The sequence below is a fragment of the Andrena cerasifolii genome, chromosome 12 (genome assembly GCF_050908995.1).
Source record: "Andrena cerasifolii isolate SP2316 chromosome 12, iyAndCera1_principal, whole genome shotgun sequence".
Taxonomy (NCBI): Eukaryota; Metazoa; Arthropoda; class Insecta; order Hymenoptera; family Andrenidae; genus Andrena; species Andrena cerasifolii.
This window is the reverse complement of record NC_135129.1, coordinates 6,227,535-6,244,773: the sequence shown is the minus strand read 5'-3', so window position 1 is coordinate 6,244,773 and position 17,239 is coordinate 6,227,535. Positions and strand designations below refer to the sequence as shown.

Genomic DNA, 17,239 nt, shown 5'->3' with positions numbered 1-17,239 from the left:
CTATATAACTAGATCAACAAAAATTCTGAGTATTACTTCAAACCTACCTTAATATGCAGGCAAAACGCAAGATAGTACAGCCTTATAGTTTTTATTAAATAAATTCTCAAAGATGGCGTTGAAAAATTGGCAGATACACTAGAGTACCCCCTTAAAAGGCCTGAAATTACTTCGTATTCAATATCAAAATTACCAAAGACGTCCCTTCCCACGAACCATTCAGCTCCATAAATTCAATATCAAAATAACTTTCTCTCAATCTGAAACCACCAGCCCGGCACAAAATCAAATGTGACATCGAACCCCAACCACAGCCACAATTCCCGAACCACACAATTCCCTGGAGGAGTAAAATACCCCGAGTTCCCACAGCAAGAACTTTAATTTCATCGACGCCCTCGTGGGCCCAGCGAATGCCAACGACCCGGGGAGCCCTGATAACGATGGGTTGAAGAGCAAAGACCGATGGGTGTCGGTTGAATGGGGGAGGAAGGCGCCAGGAGAACAACAAACCGCCACGAGACCGCGATAGCTGACGCTTCGCTCTAATGGTACCACTCAAGATGCAATATCGTTGCATGAATATTATATGACATCCACACGACTACCACCTGACAGATACCCGCGTCTTTACAGCCATCTTAGACGATGCTACCCTCGCGGTGGTCGCTGGCAGTAGCCTGCCAGGCTTCTACGTGTTTCCACTTCTGGAACAAGCTACCAACGCGCACAGACACGTGCAACGCACGTTTCTACGTGTGCAGCGGGGACTCCACTTACGTTGGAAAGCTATGATTATTTCAAGGTGCACTCAGAAAAATTGGCTGGCCCAGTGGCGAGGCAGCCTCCATGTGATCGTTTGCTGCGCTACCTTTTCGGCGGTGTTGCGCCTTTTCCAAACGTCGCTGCTGAAAAGGCTCCATGCCCCTTTGATGCCAGATTGCCGGAACTTGGCTTAAAGAGCCTGCTTCCCTGTTAATGTTGAATGCTGCGACGAGTATCGGGATTTTGCCGATTCCCTTTCTGCACCGCTGATACGATACGCTTGATCGCATCAGACGCTTGCTGTTGCGAGAGAGATTTCGCGAGGTTGGCCATTTTCAGACTGCTCCCAGCCTCGAATATGTGATTGCTGAATGTGTTCTGTGCATAGAGGAGCTTGTGAAATATTAGACTGGTGCCTGATAGAATTCTTCGCAGGGAATTTATTGTTAATGTTGTATAAGGGGGAAGTAGGGTAAAATTACGAGAAACTGAGTCTGATATCTTTGCCGCTTTGTAGTCAAAATTTTCGTGTTTGATATTGTGTTTTTTTTAGGATTGCTTCAATATTTTCAATGTTAGGGGAAAATTATATTTGTTCGTTTGCAATCATGGGTAATTCAATAATATGGTCTTTAATTTAACTTGCACTGGAGAATCTCGATCATCTGAATTAATTGAGAGATACAATGTTGGGATAATCTCAAGTGATGCTTCGATAAGTAGAATGTTTATTAATTGCGTGATATTGAGTTGCAAATTAGATTCTCTTCTCCAATGCTGCTATTTCTGTGCGGGTTTTCTTTCTTTCGTGATTCCTACTGGCTTCAAGCTATTTCCAGAGCTGAGACCTTTTTAAAATTCAGAGGAATATGATTTATAGACGTGTAATCATCTTTAGAATTCCCTTCTGTTGCATATTATTACTTCTTTAAATATTCCTTCGCAATCTCCCACTGGAATTATCATTTCAAATTTCACTTTCCTGGAAAGAGACTGTCGTAAACAATTCAGGTTAAAATCTATATGAAAAATTATCTTAGAAATATGTATTAGATTCACAAACGACTACTTAGGTTACAGATCTACATTTCTAGAGACACATTAACCTGTACAATTTCCATTTACCAATTAATCGTATACATACGCTTGTGGAACATACTATGCAGTACATAATTATGCATTCGAACATTCCAATTAAGCAGTAAGCGCGGTGCACGAGGATTTCGGAAGGGCTCGAGTTGAAAAGCCAGCGAGCGGAGCAGTCAAATAAGATACGAGCATCAAGTGTGAAAGATTAACGAGGATTAAATACGTAAAGAGGAAGGCGCATGTAGATTGATGAATAAATAGTTAGTCGCTCGCATAAATACACAGCTGGACGGAAAATCTCCGAGTCAACAGGCGAGGAGTCTATCGAATGTCTATCAGCAGTCACAGAAAACAGCATAAATATTGAATGCCATTTGTTTTCTGAGATGCAGCCTGTATTTTCAACTTCAGTCGCTGAAATACGCTTCTAAAAGCTGAGATACTTTGAGAGCGAACCGCTGTGCTTCCTCTGCAGCGAGTAATTATTAAATATCCTCCGAGAGCATCGCCACCGTATGTTTCATTCACGTTTAATCGCGTCAAGTCGTTTCGACCAAAAGAGTACACAGTGGATTCCGACTGTCGGTTACACGCGAAAGAATTAAGCTGTTTGATGAGATTTATTGCGATTAAAATAAACCCCCAGTGGCGCGCCTTGAATTATAATTTACGTTCGCACGTGAATTATTGGATACGAAACGGGAAATGTGTGGGCGCGATTCGTGACTTGTCCACGTGTTCGCGAGATTGAAAAGATAAGGTAAAACCAGAAGGGGGAGATTAATTAACATTTTATACCTGTTTATCGCTAATGTAATAGTGACGGAAACTCAGTTTCTGTGATCTGAATTTTGCCAGTCCCTTGAATTTAAACGCAGCGTGATCAACCGGTTCATAATAATTAAATGCATAACTCTTTCGCAGCTGATTAATAAACGAAATATTATTCCAATGCATAAAAGCCTTGTGCTTCTTAAAAGAAATAAACATCTTGCATGGTATTAATATTGTACAAAGAACATTGCTAGTCGCTAGACTGCGAATATTTATGCAAATATACATTTTTATAGAAATGGACTAAACAAGTGAAAATTTGATAGGGTTTTTTCTTTTAAAAAATGTTATGTTTATTCATTTCTAGCATATACAGAATCTACTTACTTAGCTCGAGTATAGTAGCGGCCATGATATAGTGTACTCGATTTTCTTACAATAATTAAGTCGTAATTATCGTAATAAATATCATACTTGCATAAACTTCCACAGACTACTCGTCACTTTAAGGAGTAATGTATATGTATAGATCGAGGTCACTACACCCCAGCAGGGTATATTCCAATAAATAATTAAAAAAAATAATAATAAACGAAAATAATCTGAATGTGAAAGTACATTATAATCTAATTCCACGTTGTATCGTACAAATACTGAATATATTTCACAAAAGAATACGTTTAAATCAATAAAACAGCCCTTACCAGCGCTGAAACAACGCAAATTTAAAATCAACCGCAATCAAGATGCAAATTCCCCCTTTCTCCGAAACCCACGTCCAAATTGAAACCCTCGAACCAAAGTTTAAACTTCTCCATCTTTCGCGAAGATCCAAAACGTGCACCACATTCAGGAGTTTACCATAATCCCAGAACCCGGTGGAACCGAGGGAGGAATTTTTCCATAATTCGCGAGCACCCCCGGTTTATGCGCGGCTAGTCTCACGGGTCTGTTCTCGCCTCATTAACTGTGAATCAGCGGAACATAATACGACCCCCTCCCCTTGGATGGGAAGAAAAAACGAGAGTGGATGCTGGAAAAAGGAGGGGGCGGGACAGGCTCGAGACAGGAACTAGGGGGCCGAGAAAAAGAGGATGCGAGGACAGGAAGGGGAGGGAAATTTTCGGGGCACCGAGTTATCAGAGCGGCGAGGGGGGCGCGGAAGGGGTAATAGTCTGTAAAGGTAAGAGAGGAGGAGGCACGGAGATTGTAAAATCGATGAGGTCCGTTCACGCCCGCCGTAAGAGCCAGAGGTTCATCGACGATCTCGCGTTTTCTGTTTTTCTTCAAGCCTAGGAGCCCGCCACGCCTCCCCCACCCTCTCCGTCGTCGATCTTCCGTTTTTTCGACGGTTAAGCGCAAAACACGACAAATCCTCCTCGCTCAGCCACGTCGTTGCTGACGAACAGCGGCTGGGGAAGCTATTTCGCGCTCTAAAGCGAGCTGTCTGCGGAAGGTATATCTCGGGGCTCAATGATCCTTCAGGCGCCTTCGAAACTCTCCCGCTGGAAGTTGCACTCCCCCGTTTCGCCCACCACGCCAACAATCGCGGCACCGTAGTCCTCGTTCGGGATTTGGAAGTTTTCGTATCCCCGTCGAGCCGCCGGTTTTGTCGGCGAACAGCTCGCTTCCTCGCCTGTTGTTCTCGTTGAAAGAATTTTTTCAAGATGAACGATTCGGGGTAATGGCTTCGTGGCACAGTAAATTCGTCGGTGGAAGAGCGCTACGACTTGTTCGTGGTATGATTTGTGAGGCAGCTGGCTTGTAGATCAACTCTAGCTTCTTCGTGCTCTTTCGTAGTCGTTCGTGTTTTAATTCTACCACGCGAATCGATTAAGAGGAGGCAGTCTTGTGGGATATGCTGCCTCTGCTAAGTGAATATACTCGAAATATCAATTGCGAGGTTTAAAAGTCTCCTGTTCGAAAAGACTGAAAGGGATTGCCTGTTCGAGCGAAGTGATCAATATTTTCAAATCTATTTACACGGTTACATCCGCATTCAAACTCTCCGAGCTGAAAGTGCACATTTGGCTTACACAGGAAAAGTTTTGGGAGATTGGACAAATTACATGGAGATGCTGCTGCAAGGTTGAACTTTTAATAAAAATTCTCTGACGTGAAATCACTTTGAAGACTGAATAAACAGAGATGGTGTAAACATTTTCGTGTGTGAAAAGAATTAGATAGTTATTTACGTAAGCATCAGACGCAGGAGGGTTGATCGATTCTGGCTGGTCCAGTGAAACGCCCCATTATTTCCGAGCACAAGGCGTACAGCAATTAAAAGGTTCTGATCCTATCATTCAGTCAAGACTTCATCCCCGACTTGTCGCTATTTAAACTGTCCCAGGAAGTCTTTACTTCTTCATTGTCACAGTTTCCGTTTCTTCCTTTCTCACTGCCGCTAGCATTGTTCCGACGAGCCGCCTTTAAGAGAGGATGAACGATTCGCAACAGATCGCCGTAACAATAATTAAGAAGCTGCGCTACTCAAACATACTTATTAGTACCGCCTGAATTATTACCGAGATTTACTCCCATTGCTTCGCGCTCTTCGTTGAACAGTGAAACTAACTTTCTATGCCTCGCGCTTTATGAATTGCAATTTCCTTGAAAGCAGCACTTCGTGTACCTCAGACGATAGTTGAATGCACAGAGAATTAGTTTCTGTTCAAATCTGAGAGTTATAATCACGATAAAATCACGAAGGAGCTAATTAAGCGAAGGGGCTCCAGTCGGGAAGAAAATTTTGATGCAGACCGTTCGTTATTTATTGAATAGGTGAAAGACAGTGGAGTATTTCCAATACACTTTGTGTCTGAAATTTATAATAATTATTTCAAGCACGAGGAAGTGAATATTTGTTCATCACCGATAGTATATGATCTATGAAGCTTGAGATCTTCTTTCCAAAAAATTCTTTTCAAGTCGTGAGTCTGTGCAGAAGGAAACAGAAAATGTCCTTTCACTTTACATCGTGAGCTTTATCTTTCAAAGGAATAAAGATGACAATTCCACTTCTACTTTGTAACCGTAGCCATACTTCGAAGAAAGTATTAAGTATCGCAGGCGGAGAAAGCATTCCTCCCCTCCTTAGCCCAGTATTTTCTCTTTCTTTATGCTGTAACTCTTTATACTGCACTTGTCCCTGCGGAAAAGGCAGAATAAGGAGCTTCCGGCAGGAATCGTCTGCTATTTTCAGAGTCTCTCCTTTGTATGCTTGTTTCTGCCTTACAGATCCACGTGGTAAATTGGATATTGTATAGTTAATTTTAATTCTTATTATGTCTCTCCAAACCTCAGGCCAAATGTTATTTAATGCATTTATTCCACCCTCTTTCATAGGGACGTAAATATTACAGTATCCTTGCAGTATTACTGTCGTATAGACAAATATCTTCTCGGAATTTTCACAGAATTTATTAAAAAAAAATGATTTCGTTTCGACAAGTCTCGAGTTTAAGTAATAAATAGTTTTCGAAAAGCTCTGAATAGTCATTCAAACTAAAAATCAATTTGTAATTATTAGACACCAACGAGACAGTTTATATTCTGTCTAACCCAATCTCTCCTTACCTTTTCGAAAGCTTCGCAGAACAGATTGAAGAGATTGAAAACTCAAGGAACGATCGAATCGTGAAGACTATATTTTAGATCGATCGTTTCACTTCTATCAGCTCTTTTAAAGCTCCAAAGATGATGACGCGCCGCACAGTCGTCGTCATAATAAATTCACGTTCGATACTCGTCGGCGAGGGCCACGATATTCATATTTATTTATGAGGAATGTACGCACCCCTATTGATTTTTCGACGTTAACGCCGTCGGCTCGTTATACGAGCACCACCCTTTCACCCTTTCATGCCTGTTCCGCGGGCGAACAAAGCCGGCGGAAGTCCAAAACGGCGATGATCGATTTCATATCGCGGACACGCGGCTCAAATACGAAACTGGCCGGCGCGGATTACAAACTGGAATCGTTACTACGCGAAAAATCACGCATCCCGCGGACAGGATTCGTATTCTTGGACGTATCGTCGGGACCTGTTGAGTGACGCGAGATTAAACGCGTCCTTCATGGAAGATGGAATTGAAAAGACGAAATTGCGAACCAGTCCAATTTCTACTCTAGCTGCCGTCGCTCCGGTATTATTAAAGCAGCTCTATAGATCGGGAATATGTTTGATCGTATTTTAAAGATTTTGATAGTAAATAATTATAAGCAGATCCTTTTAATATTTCAAATATAATTAAGTCTGTGAACAGTATAGAGTTAATGATCCTGTAAACTAAATCTGTATTTCTGGAAGGAATATCTGGTAAAATTAATTGAATAATATTATTTATTTATATTCTGTGGTACTTTGAGGCTGAGTGTTCTTTTAAGAGTATGAAGAATGGGAATTTGAATCGCTTGTGCGTCACTAACTTGAACGATGTTGCTGTGTATGTATTTGAAATATTACAATGGGAAAAATTGGTAAATGTATGTGCCGGAACATAATACATGTACCTTTCATCCTTACTGCGATGTTTCTATACTGAACAATATTTCGCAATGTCGACTATCATATTAAAAAAAATAAAAGATATACCCTTTGCCCCACTAAAAATTTAACAACAGTCTCTGAAATGAAATTTAAATTATTAAAAAATGAATTCCCTAATAATTTTTGAGAAGTCAGTTTGCAACGCTTTATATGGCTCATTTTCCCATTTAATTCATATTAGCCACTGCTGAGAGAGACGAAATGATATGCAAATTATTTTTATCAGATACTAATACATTCATTTCTGCTTTCAGATATTTCCACACCCCCGTGCACTTACGTAAGGTATAGCAGCCTGGAGGATGTCAGATCGCAGGAATTAGGATTCCTGCAGTTGGAGTTCACCCCCACCGTCGTGTCGAAGATAAGGTAAGAGTTGATTGCCCTATCGCATGCGTCTATAATTAAATGTATTACTAACCCCTTTACGACGTCGTTGCATTTTTATCGACGTTAAATGAACCCCTTCGCTGCTGGAGTTTTATTTCTGCATTCTCTTTGAACGATAATAATGTTTTGCTAGCTCGTGCGATAGAGAAATTCTTCTTAAACGGGAGAACACTTTGTAGATGAAATTTGTTGGAAAATAATGATCGCGATATTAATACAGTCGTTTTTATTAATCCTGTAACGAAAGTAGAGAGGAAATTACAACAACCAAGTAAGGAATATAGATTTTAAAACTGTTTGTTTTATTTTATGTACCAGCGTGATTTTATTGATAAGAAGTTTAAAAATAGGAATGCAAACGTTTGTTCTTTAACTGCAAATTATTTGTCTTAAGTAAATTATTGTTAGCTACGTTTCGAATTTTAGGAATAAAGTTTTTGAAGCCTTCGTTAGGTGAATTTTATGTAAATTAATATGTATAGGTACAGCTAGCCAAATAATCGAAGGGTGAGCTTGACAATGGCAATGAATTTCCTATAATTCGTAGTTTATATATTTCGCGAACAAGAAAGATTTATATTGTATAGGCAGTCTGTGAAACGAAACAGTGGTGAGCAGGTAAAAAGAGAGATCTAATTAAATGTAAATTAAAAGAGACCGCTTGGAGCGTGGGACATTTAATTAGAAACTACCGAGGTGAATTCGGGTTTAGCGAGGTGAATTCGGAATTTTGGTGACACAGTCTTCATTGTACACGCATTAAGGTTCTGCTTCTTTTCATTTAGTACCTCTAATAATCCAATTACTCACACTACCAGAAAATTACAAGGCAAGAGGTTAATTTAACAGTTAATTAGTTGACAGTCGAAGCTGCCGTATTATATAATGTAATTTAAAGCACAGTAATCTGCCAACCACCACTAAGAAATTTCTATCACCTCGTTCCGCTTCCAATACCCTTATTTTCTTCTTCTGTTTCCTTTTCCTTGCAGCCATGTTCAGAGACCTCAGGGTAATATAATAGATAACACGAGTATAATACGAAACCTTGTTTATAAAAAGAAAGAAGCGACATTTCTGAAACTGACTCAAGTCATATCGTAAGCATTTTCTAAAGAAAGAACATTTTTGAAGATATTTTAAAAGAAAATAGAGACGGTTCAGTTATGATTGACCTATACTACTGATATCATTTATTTTCTTCTTTACGAAAGAATCGAATTGTTTTCGTATCAATACATTCAATTTTCAACTAAAGTATTTAGTCTGGCTTGTACTCGAGCAGTCTAACTATTTTTATATAGTTCTGCTTCAGTCTTCTTAAAAACAGATCATTGACTGAAAATTTCATTCAGATCCAGATCAATAACTGCAAGGTTTCTATTAAACCCCAAGTTGAATGAAACTCATTGAAATGTTTGGTTTCCTTCTCATACACCCTTCCTTTTATTCGCAGAATTTCCCCTTCGCGATATCGCAAATTTCATGAAAAATTCTCCAGTTCCAAGTAAATTATACGTGTCTCACTCTATTCTACACACGACTCAGCACTCGCATAAATTTTATACTGTCTGTAAGTAACTCATATTTTTTAAACATTACAAAGCCTTAAAAGCAAATTGATAATTCTTTAATCTCCTCAAACAATTTTAAGCCTCTCCATACGCGTAAATTTTCCACATTTCAAGAGCCCAACGGGCTACAAAAATTAGGGAAACGCAGCGTGCATTGTTTACAATGCAGCTGGCATGGTCGCGGATAGGAATTAAGCGTGAGCAGCAGTTTAACGCGATAATTAATTCGAAATCAGCAGAACGGCTCGCAGATTAACAGACAGCATCCCCGCGTTTAGCTGTCTTGCTCTAGCTTGTCGGATCCACACCAACCCCGTCCCCCGGCCCCACCCTCTCTCGGTCATGTAGTTGCCACAGATAAACGCGAATACTTCATAAGCTCGTAATCCTGAAACAAAACGCCCGCCAAGAACAAAGGGACCCGCCCCTCTGTGCCACTCGCGAGCCCGCCACCTCCCCTCTTCCTGGTTTCCACTTTCCAACCCTTCCGATCCGTTGGCAACAAGCACGGGCAGGAACCGTGTCTTCCTCTTCTTCTTCGTCCCCCTTTAACAAAGTAAGCCGGGACTAAGTCGTCGAGACACTTGGTTTATTAAAAGTCACTTCTCCCTGCCACCAAAACCAGCTGCCAACTTTGCTCCCCCTTCTGTTTTTGGGCCGTTGAATGGACCTGATGCAGTGAATTAATGGTTTGCTACCTTCACCGTGGAAGATAATTAAGATCGGGATAATTTCTTCGTGGTAATATCATACGAATGATAAAGCAGTCTTCTCTTAGTTTCTGTTCCTTCGACAAAAGTAGTAGAAGGGTTTATTTAAAATCCTTGCGAGGGTATTATTCTTATTCCTTTTAAATTCGAAAAAGCAAATGTTAAGTAGATTGTTGTTTAAAGGAAACGCTATAGGACAGAGATATGATTGATTAATATTTCAACATGGGAGCAACTATGGATTTAGTAACGCCTCTAGCAATCGTCGATAGTTATTACACCCCATTACCATCATACATGGTCGAAATTCGAGGGACGTACCAAAACAGTAGTAGCAATCGAAAGGAATCTCTATTTCCTTTATTTTTACTTCACCGCGAGTCATTCCTTTCTTAAAAGAACCCATCATCCATGTATCACTCAAAAACTGTGCATAGCCCCAGACACTCGTTCACCAGTGTCCGAAAAGCACGGAGTTCATTTAAGACGTTGAGCGATTATCCAACGAGTAGCAACTTCAAAGAACCGCGCGCCTCTTTCGTTTCCACGTTCCACCGACTGACCGACAGAGGTTTATCCGGCTCGGTGGTTATTACACCGCATTAAGGACTCGATTACCGCGACGGTTACACCCCCATAAAGTCCTGGCAAGCCTCGCCGATGATACATCTTGTAATCTCTTTTCCACGCGGAATAACGGCGGTTCCCTCACACCCGCGGGCCATAATCTATTTCTCGGGCGCATTTCTGCGGCCCTATTTCCACCCCCCGCCACTCTGGCTCGCCCTTGCCAGCTCCATCGAGCTCACTTTCCGACTTCTTCGCCGCGAAAAGCTGAACCACCGTCCTTATCCTCTCGAGGCAGGTTTATTCTCGCGAAGGTACCAGCGGGTAAATAGCGCCAGCGAAAACAGCAGCTGAGGAATCGTTGCTGGGAACCGCGGAATTTCCAACGGCCCTTCGTACGTCCTGGAAAACTTGCTACCTCCGAGCCAACCCTCCCCGTCACCCTTGAAACGTCACCCGCTTCTTTCGTCTTGCCCACGTCAGGCCAGACAGTTTTGGCGAAGAAAATCCGCGTTAAGGGATTTAGGGGGATTCCGTTCCGTCGTATTTTGCCTGTAATCCGAACGGCCACCCTCGACTTTCTCGTCTCCTCCTACTTCAGATTGCGGAGCGATGGGAATCGAGAAGTTTTCGAGGTTCTATTAGCTTGCAGTTTTTCCCCGCACGAGGATCAGGGACGATTTTCGGTCAGAGAGATTGGAAATCGCGCTGCACGTTATTTCACCCCCTGAATGGACCACCCCACCCGTGGCCATTGTGCCCTCCCGGAGTTCTGGAATATGGTGGCTCGTCCACTTGATCCGTGATGTTCTTTCTTTCTAGGTTCAAGTTGGAAATTTCTGGGTCGAATGAACACTGGATATTACCGAACCGACCGCTGGTACCTTTCTTCTTCGGCATTATATTTCTTTTCTGGCTTACTCGATGGAAATCTCGGCGGATTTAAGAAGCTGGAGCTTCCTGAGTCTGCCATGAAATCGCGTGGAAGGCTTTGGCTGTCGATGGGATGGACGTTTTTGTGGAGAGAGTTTTGTTCTTGTGGCAGAAAGGGGATGTTGGAATGGTCGATTTAGTGACGATAGAATGGTGATTAACTTGAGTTAGGGGACGGTGTGGTGACGTACTGGCAAGCTGGGTATTATGGGATTCTATTGGTCAATGTAGTGGAAGGTTTAGTTTCGAATCATGATGTTTGATTATGATAAATTATTTATAAAATATACTTACACGTCAGTGGGTGTGAATGATTGAGACGAATTTGTATGTTTATGTAAAGATTTTAAACCGAGGTATAAAATACTTCCTGGAATCTTTTAACGTGAATATTAGGATAGTGTAGAATCTAGTTGAAATCCTATTTAATTAGAAGGTTGTTAATAGAGTGGTTGAATGCAAAGAATTGTATTCAAAATTGTACTATGAAGCCAGGAGATTTTTTGAGAACATAAAATCTAGAGAAACAGTTCTTCGACGTTCTTTAAATATTGATATAATTCTGTCAAGGCAATTTTGTTATAATATCCATTAGAATTAAGCTTTCATACTACAGTTTAATATTATTAAAAGCTGTGGAGAATACAATGAAATCCTTCAAGCTTTAATCTCGAAAGTGAAGCGGTACCAAATAATTTAGTTAATTTTAATCTGCGTGCATTGATGGGTCGCTAATAATTTAAATACCACAGTGTTTTCATGCATTCCGGAGATAATATTAATTTATTATACCTTATGAAGCTTTCTCCAAGCTTCGATTTTGTAAGGAATCATGCATTTAATTGGGTACAAAGTTAATAATAGCCATTTACGCCCCGCTATATAGTCCTTCTTTGCATTATGGCAAACTTAATAGATGCTGAAGGGCAAATCTTTTGTAAGAAGCCTGGAACTCCTCTGCATCCTTGCTTTCCTCCTTTGTCAGCCTTTCATTGTTCGTTATAGTAATCTTTTAAATCCTACAGAATATAATAAGGTATCTTTCCATCAGTTCTACGCTAAACATGTTTACGTATAATAATAAAATAAAAGACACTTTATTATTACCAAACTACTTTCCATTGTTAACAGTGCCAGAGAAGGAGTAACGAAAACTTTCGTAGGGAATAAAAATTTAAATAATATATCAAATAATAAAAAAAAAATAAGAATAACATTCATTTCAGATGCCTGCAATTTGTTACCATTACATTCACTCTCTAAGTAATAGCATGCAATGCCACTTATTTCCAATCCTTCAACCAAAATTCGATGTTCCCTGTTGCCTTTTAGAAATGTAGAAAAACCACCAAAAAATATATACACACTTGTATCACTCCATTCAAGCTCTACTCGAGCACGTCTGAAAAATTGGAAGAAAAATTTGCACCATCTTCCATCCGATCGACTGGGTCCCCATCACTGAGATCGATAGTTATTCCAAACGCTTTTCCTACTTCTCAAAGGTTCCCCATTCCATAATTGACCCGCCGCGATTCGTGGTCGGAGGTTCGTGAAATTTTCTGCTGCCGGTGACACTTTACAGGGGAATATTTGATCGCGGCACGAGTTGTTATTGCAAGGCCTCGCTAAGGGCTCGTGTTAGGCAATAAATTACTTTCCCAACGAGACGTAGTCGACCACAGGCCCGTCAATAATTCATCGCAAGGCCTGCTTCCCAACCGAAAATCCTTTCACGTAGGCGGCCTCGGCCTGTATATTGCGCCAGGGAGTCGGGAGAAATATTTAATTTACTCTGAAACACCAGAGAAAATATTACGTTCGAACGACATCCTTCATCGTGAATTCCGAGCACTACTTTGGTATACGTGGTACACTCTGGGAGATTGTGAAAGAGTGAGGACAGTACAATTTGAATCGAAACGATCGCAATTTAGAAATAAAAAGATTGAGATCTTATAACAAGGAAAGGAAACTAGAAAAAAATACACCCTTCCAAAGAAAGACTACGAGGAACCCATAACTAAATTTGTTCCTTATAATTTTATCCATTCACAACGAATTCTAAGCTACAGCCACCATCTTCCCAAGTCACATCCAGCTATCTTCAACCTCCACTAAAAGAAATTGAAATATTGAAACCCAAATTATTCGTTCGGTGATATTATCTCCATCATGGTCATTCAGGACCACAAAATTGTGTAAAAATTCTATCGAGAGGAGAAGCACTCGACCAGCTTCCCTCTCTTTCCAGTATTAAGGGTTGACTCTCGCCTTAAACGCTCGTAAAGCGATACAAATCGTAGAGGAGCCAAGGCTAGGTTTCTCGGCTGGCGTATACGTCTTTGTAATGGCGAGGGCACATATTTCAGAGTCAGTCACATTTACCCTTTCATCGATCTCCTCGCTCTACCCCCATTTTTCCCCGTTTCCGTTTAACCACTCTTTACACGGGCTACGTGTACAGATGAGCAGGTACAACGACTGGATATGCTGGCTTTCAATGCCTCGCGGAACGTTTCGTTGTTCTTCGTCGCTGCGCCCCCGCGAACACTCCTTGAAATATCTGCCTTACGTTCTCCTAGCAAGCTTTGCAATTCTGAAACGCGCCCTTCCTGTTTCGCACGCTTCCTTCGACTTCGGCCGGCTTAAAGGAGTTTCAGAAAAGTTTCTGGAAATTCGCGAAGGTTCCTTGAGGGTTCCATGTGTTTGAAAATTGTTCCGATTTGCGTGGGTACCTGAAGGAATTTATTTGTGTTGATTGTGTGTCATGTTTAAAATCTGTTTTACACGAGTTTGAATTCTTCCGTCAAAAATGGTATCATCAGGTTTTAGGTGAAGTGAATATGTGTGCTGCATTATGTAAGATTTATATCCTTAAAATTCTTAGAACGTATTTATATTCCTCGTGCGTGTGGCAACAGTGAGTTTAGACTGTCAGATCGTTAGATTTGTCGTGCAGAACGATTTAGGAGATAAAGATGTAATGCGTGAACTATGAGCCGATTTTCTTGTCAGACAAAACCTTGACAATTTCGTATAGTGTCACCTGTTGCATTGACAGGATGCATCTCCTCGACAGCGATATTAAAATGCAAACAGTGAAGACCGTATTAAACGAGTGCACTCGACTCGCGGATCACCTGGAGAGGAATGATTGAAGGGTACAAGATCGAGTGGGAAATACTTTTAATATTTTCGCCGATAAAACATTCGTTGTAAGTGCCAGCAGTTGCATTTAACATCACAATTTTCAGAAAACCGATTTCCAAATTATTTTCAACTGAATGCACCGTGTAGTGCAACACAACGTGAAATTCTCACACAGTTACACTTAGATGCAACATTTATCCTATAAAACTTGAAAAAATTGAAGCACTAAGTTCACCCTCGAAAATTATTGAAGGGTTTCTAGATGATGCTTTTGAAGTCACCCTGCTTTATTGTCCGATTTCTTTCCCCGAGTATCGATTTTCGTAAATCCCGCTGCAGCAAGTAGAATAACTCGATATTAGTCAGGCGCTTAAGGTTACGACGCGAACCGCGCGACGAGCAAGTTACAGCTGCGCTCGAAATGATGTTCCCTGTAAATTTCGCCGTGATACGTTTACAGTCTTCAAACTGCGGTCATAAAGTTAGAAGAACGTAAGGCGCAGTTATGTCTTTACAACCAGTAGGAGAGCAGTTGAAAAAAGGTTACCTCTGCTTCCACTCACACTGGCTTATTTCATCAACTGCATTGCCTGAAAGACTCCCAATTATGTACCAGCCTTTACCACTCAAACAACTTTCCCATTAACTGGCTAAAGCTCAAATAAGATTTACCATGCCATAACAACCCCAACAATTCATTTAAATCCAAAGCTTTCAGAAAATTCTAAGAAATAACTCGTTAAATGCATGTTTCTCTATGTATGTACCCTAATTGGCTTCGGCTCACAAGAAACCCGCTGCACCCTTTCGATTCAGCAGGCTCGATGAATCTTCCTGCAAACAGGAAGCTATGGGCGGTCTTCTTCCGCGATGCTCCGTGAAATTTCCACTTAGCAACTTTTACTAGGGAACAACGATTCGTCTTTATTATGGTTCTCTCGGTTCGACGAGCCTCGCCGAAGTTTATTGAGCGGGGCCATACACGCGAGAGATCTGGCTGTTCATCCATTTTACAAGTCTGCCCCCCCCTCTGCTCGCCCCCTCTTGTCCAGCGAGATAAGGTTTTCTGGAATTTATCGAAGCGAGGCTTGTCCGTGCTAAGGCTCTCATTTTCGCTGGCGCAGTCGAGACCTTATCGGTTTCAAGGGAACTTGGAAGATTCATCGGCGGAGGGATGGGTGGAAAAAAAACCCTCTCGCGTGTCTCGCGCGTGTAAGCGACCGGGGCGTAGGTGTGCCCGATCTTTCTCTGTAGGGACGATTTATCTGACGCCGGATTTCGGCTGGCTTCGAATCCTGCGGGCTATCCTTCCATTTCTACGATCCATTTCCCTTACATTTGTTTCGCGGGGAAACGATTAGGGGCTCTTTAGGATCGAGACAGTCGGTGGACAGCGGCTGGCGCTCGAGGTACAACCACTCCACTGCTGAGACTCTCGTGGCTGGGTTGTCATAGCCAGAGATTTATTTCACTTCGTATTTTGGCTTCGATATTACACGGACGGTGAGCTTGAAGCATGTTCCTTAAGGGTATGGTTGTGCACGGGATGAGGGCGCGTAAAATGGAAGAGAAGTGATCGTGGAAAAAATTAAACAGTTTACAGGATCTCATACATGAAAGTAGAAAAATTAGTTTCCTCGTGATTGCGATCCCCCAAGTTTTCAGAGTAAGTAGTATTTTTTAAACACAATTTAAATGAAATTAATTCTAAGTAGCACTAAGTGGTACACTCAGAACATAGCCCGACATTTGCTTGTAAAAAGTCAAACGCAGTGGGTTTTAAATAACATGGATTTTCAAGAGATTATTACACGATGCATATCGATTATGCAAAGCGACCTGAGGCTATGAAATTTCCACTGAATCGAACTCGAAGAAAAGTTAAGAGAAATTCGACACGGTATTTGTCGGGGTAAATTTATACAGATTTCATTCAAAGCGGTCGTTCGTTGTGAATTACAGAAGGAACGAGCCCGCCTGTCGGTAGGGGGGATTCGATAAACCTGGTTCGCGCGATACACATATGCAATTTCGTATTTGCAATCCAGTTGAAGCGTCACGCTAGCCTGAAATCGATTTCCGACCGATTCATCTAACGGTTACGTATATTTTTTTTTGTCTCTGTCTCCTTTCCGTTCCACTGTTTCCTCCGTCCACCATGCTCCACCGCCCTTCCGTTTCACGTCAGATGACAGCCAATTTTTATACCAGTGATTGCATTTGCAATTCCCATGCGAAACTCCCGTGCACGATCGCGTCTTTCGCGCTCCTCTGATCCCTTTCTCGATTCTTTTCGAGCGGGCTTCTCTTTTCGAAGCCAGAATATATTTCAACCTCGGAACGTACAACATGCAACTTTCTCCTATTCTCTCCTGCCTGTTGCCGATAATCGTGGCAAATGATGCCGATCGATCGTTATGCGTGTCCTGATCCGTAGCGCACTCAGGATTTAATCTTGCGGGGAGCCGAGTTGAACGGATAAAAATATTTTTAATGCAAATTCAATAAACTTCATTAGGCGATTATAAAAATTACTTTAGATTACTTGAAGAATAAAATCCAGGTTTCTTTTCTGTTTACAAATGTGGAATTACTTCAGACGTGGTTACATTAATCCCCTTTTTCCTTTTTCTTTGGGGTGCTGCCAGGGTCCCATTCATCTTTTAAACAACCCCTCTCTATCATGTTTCACAAACACTGTCTTTCTTGGAAGTACTAATCTTTTTCCCAGCAT

General features: G+C 41.4%; 1 protein-coding gene across 2 annotated transcripts in view; it reads left to right on the top strand.

Moving 5' to 3' along the window:
• The window catches only part of LOC143375479 (uncharacterized), a 210,515-nt gene that overhangs the window by 99,009 nt on the left and 94,267 nt on the right, over nucleotides 1-17,239 (top strand). For both annotated transcript variants that reach the window (XM_076824630.1, XM_076824629.1), the window contains exon 3: nucleotides 7,433-7,547. In XM_076824630.1, the coding sequence (XP_076680745.1) occupies nucleotides 7,433-7,547 (115 nt within the window). The remainder of the gene's footprint in view (nucleotides 1-7,432; nucleotides 7,548-17,239) is intronic.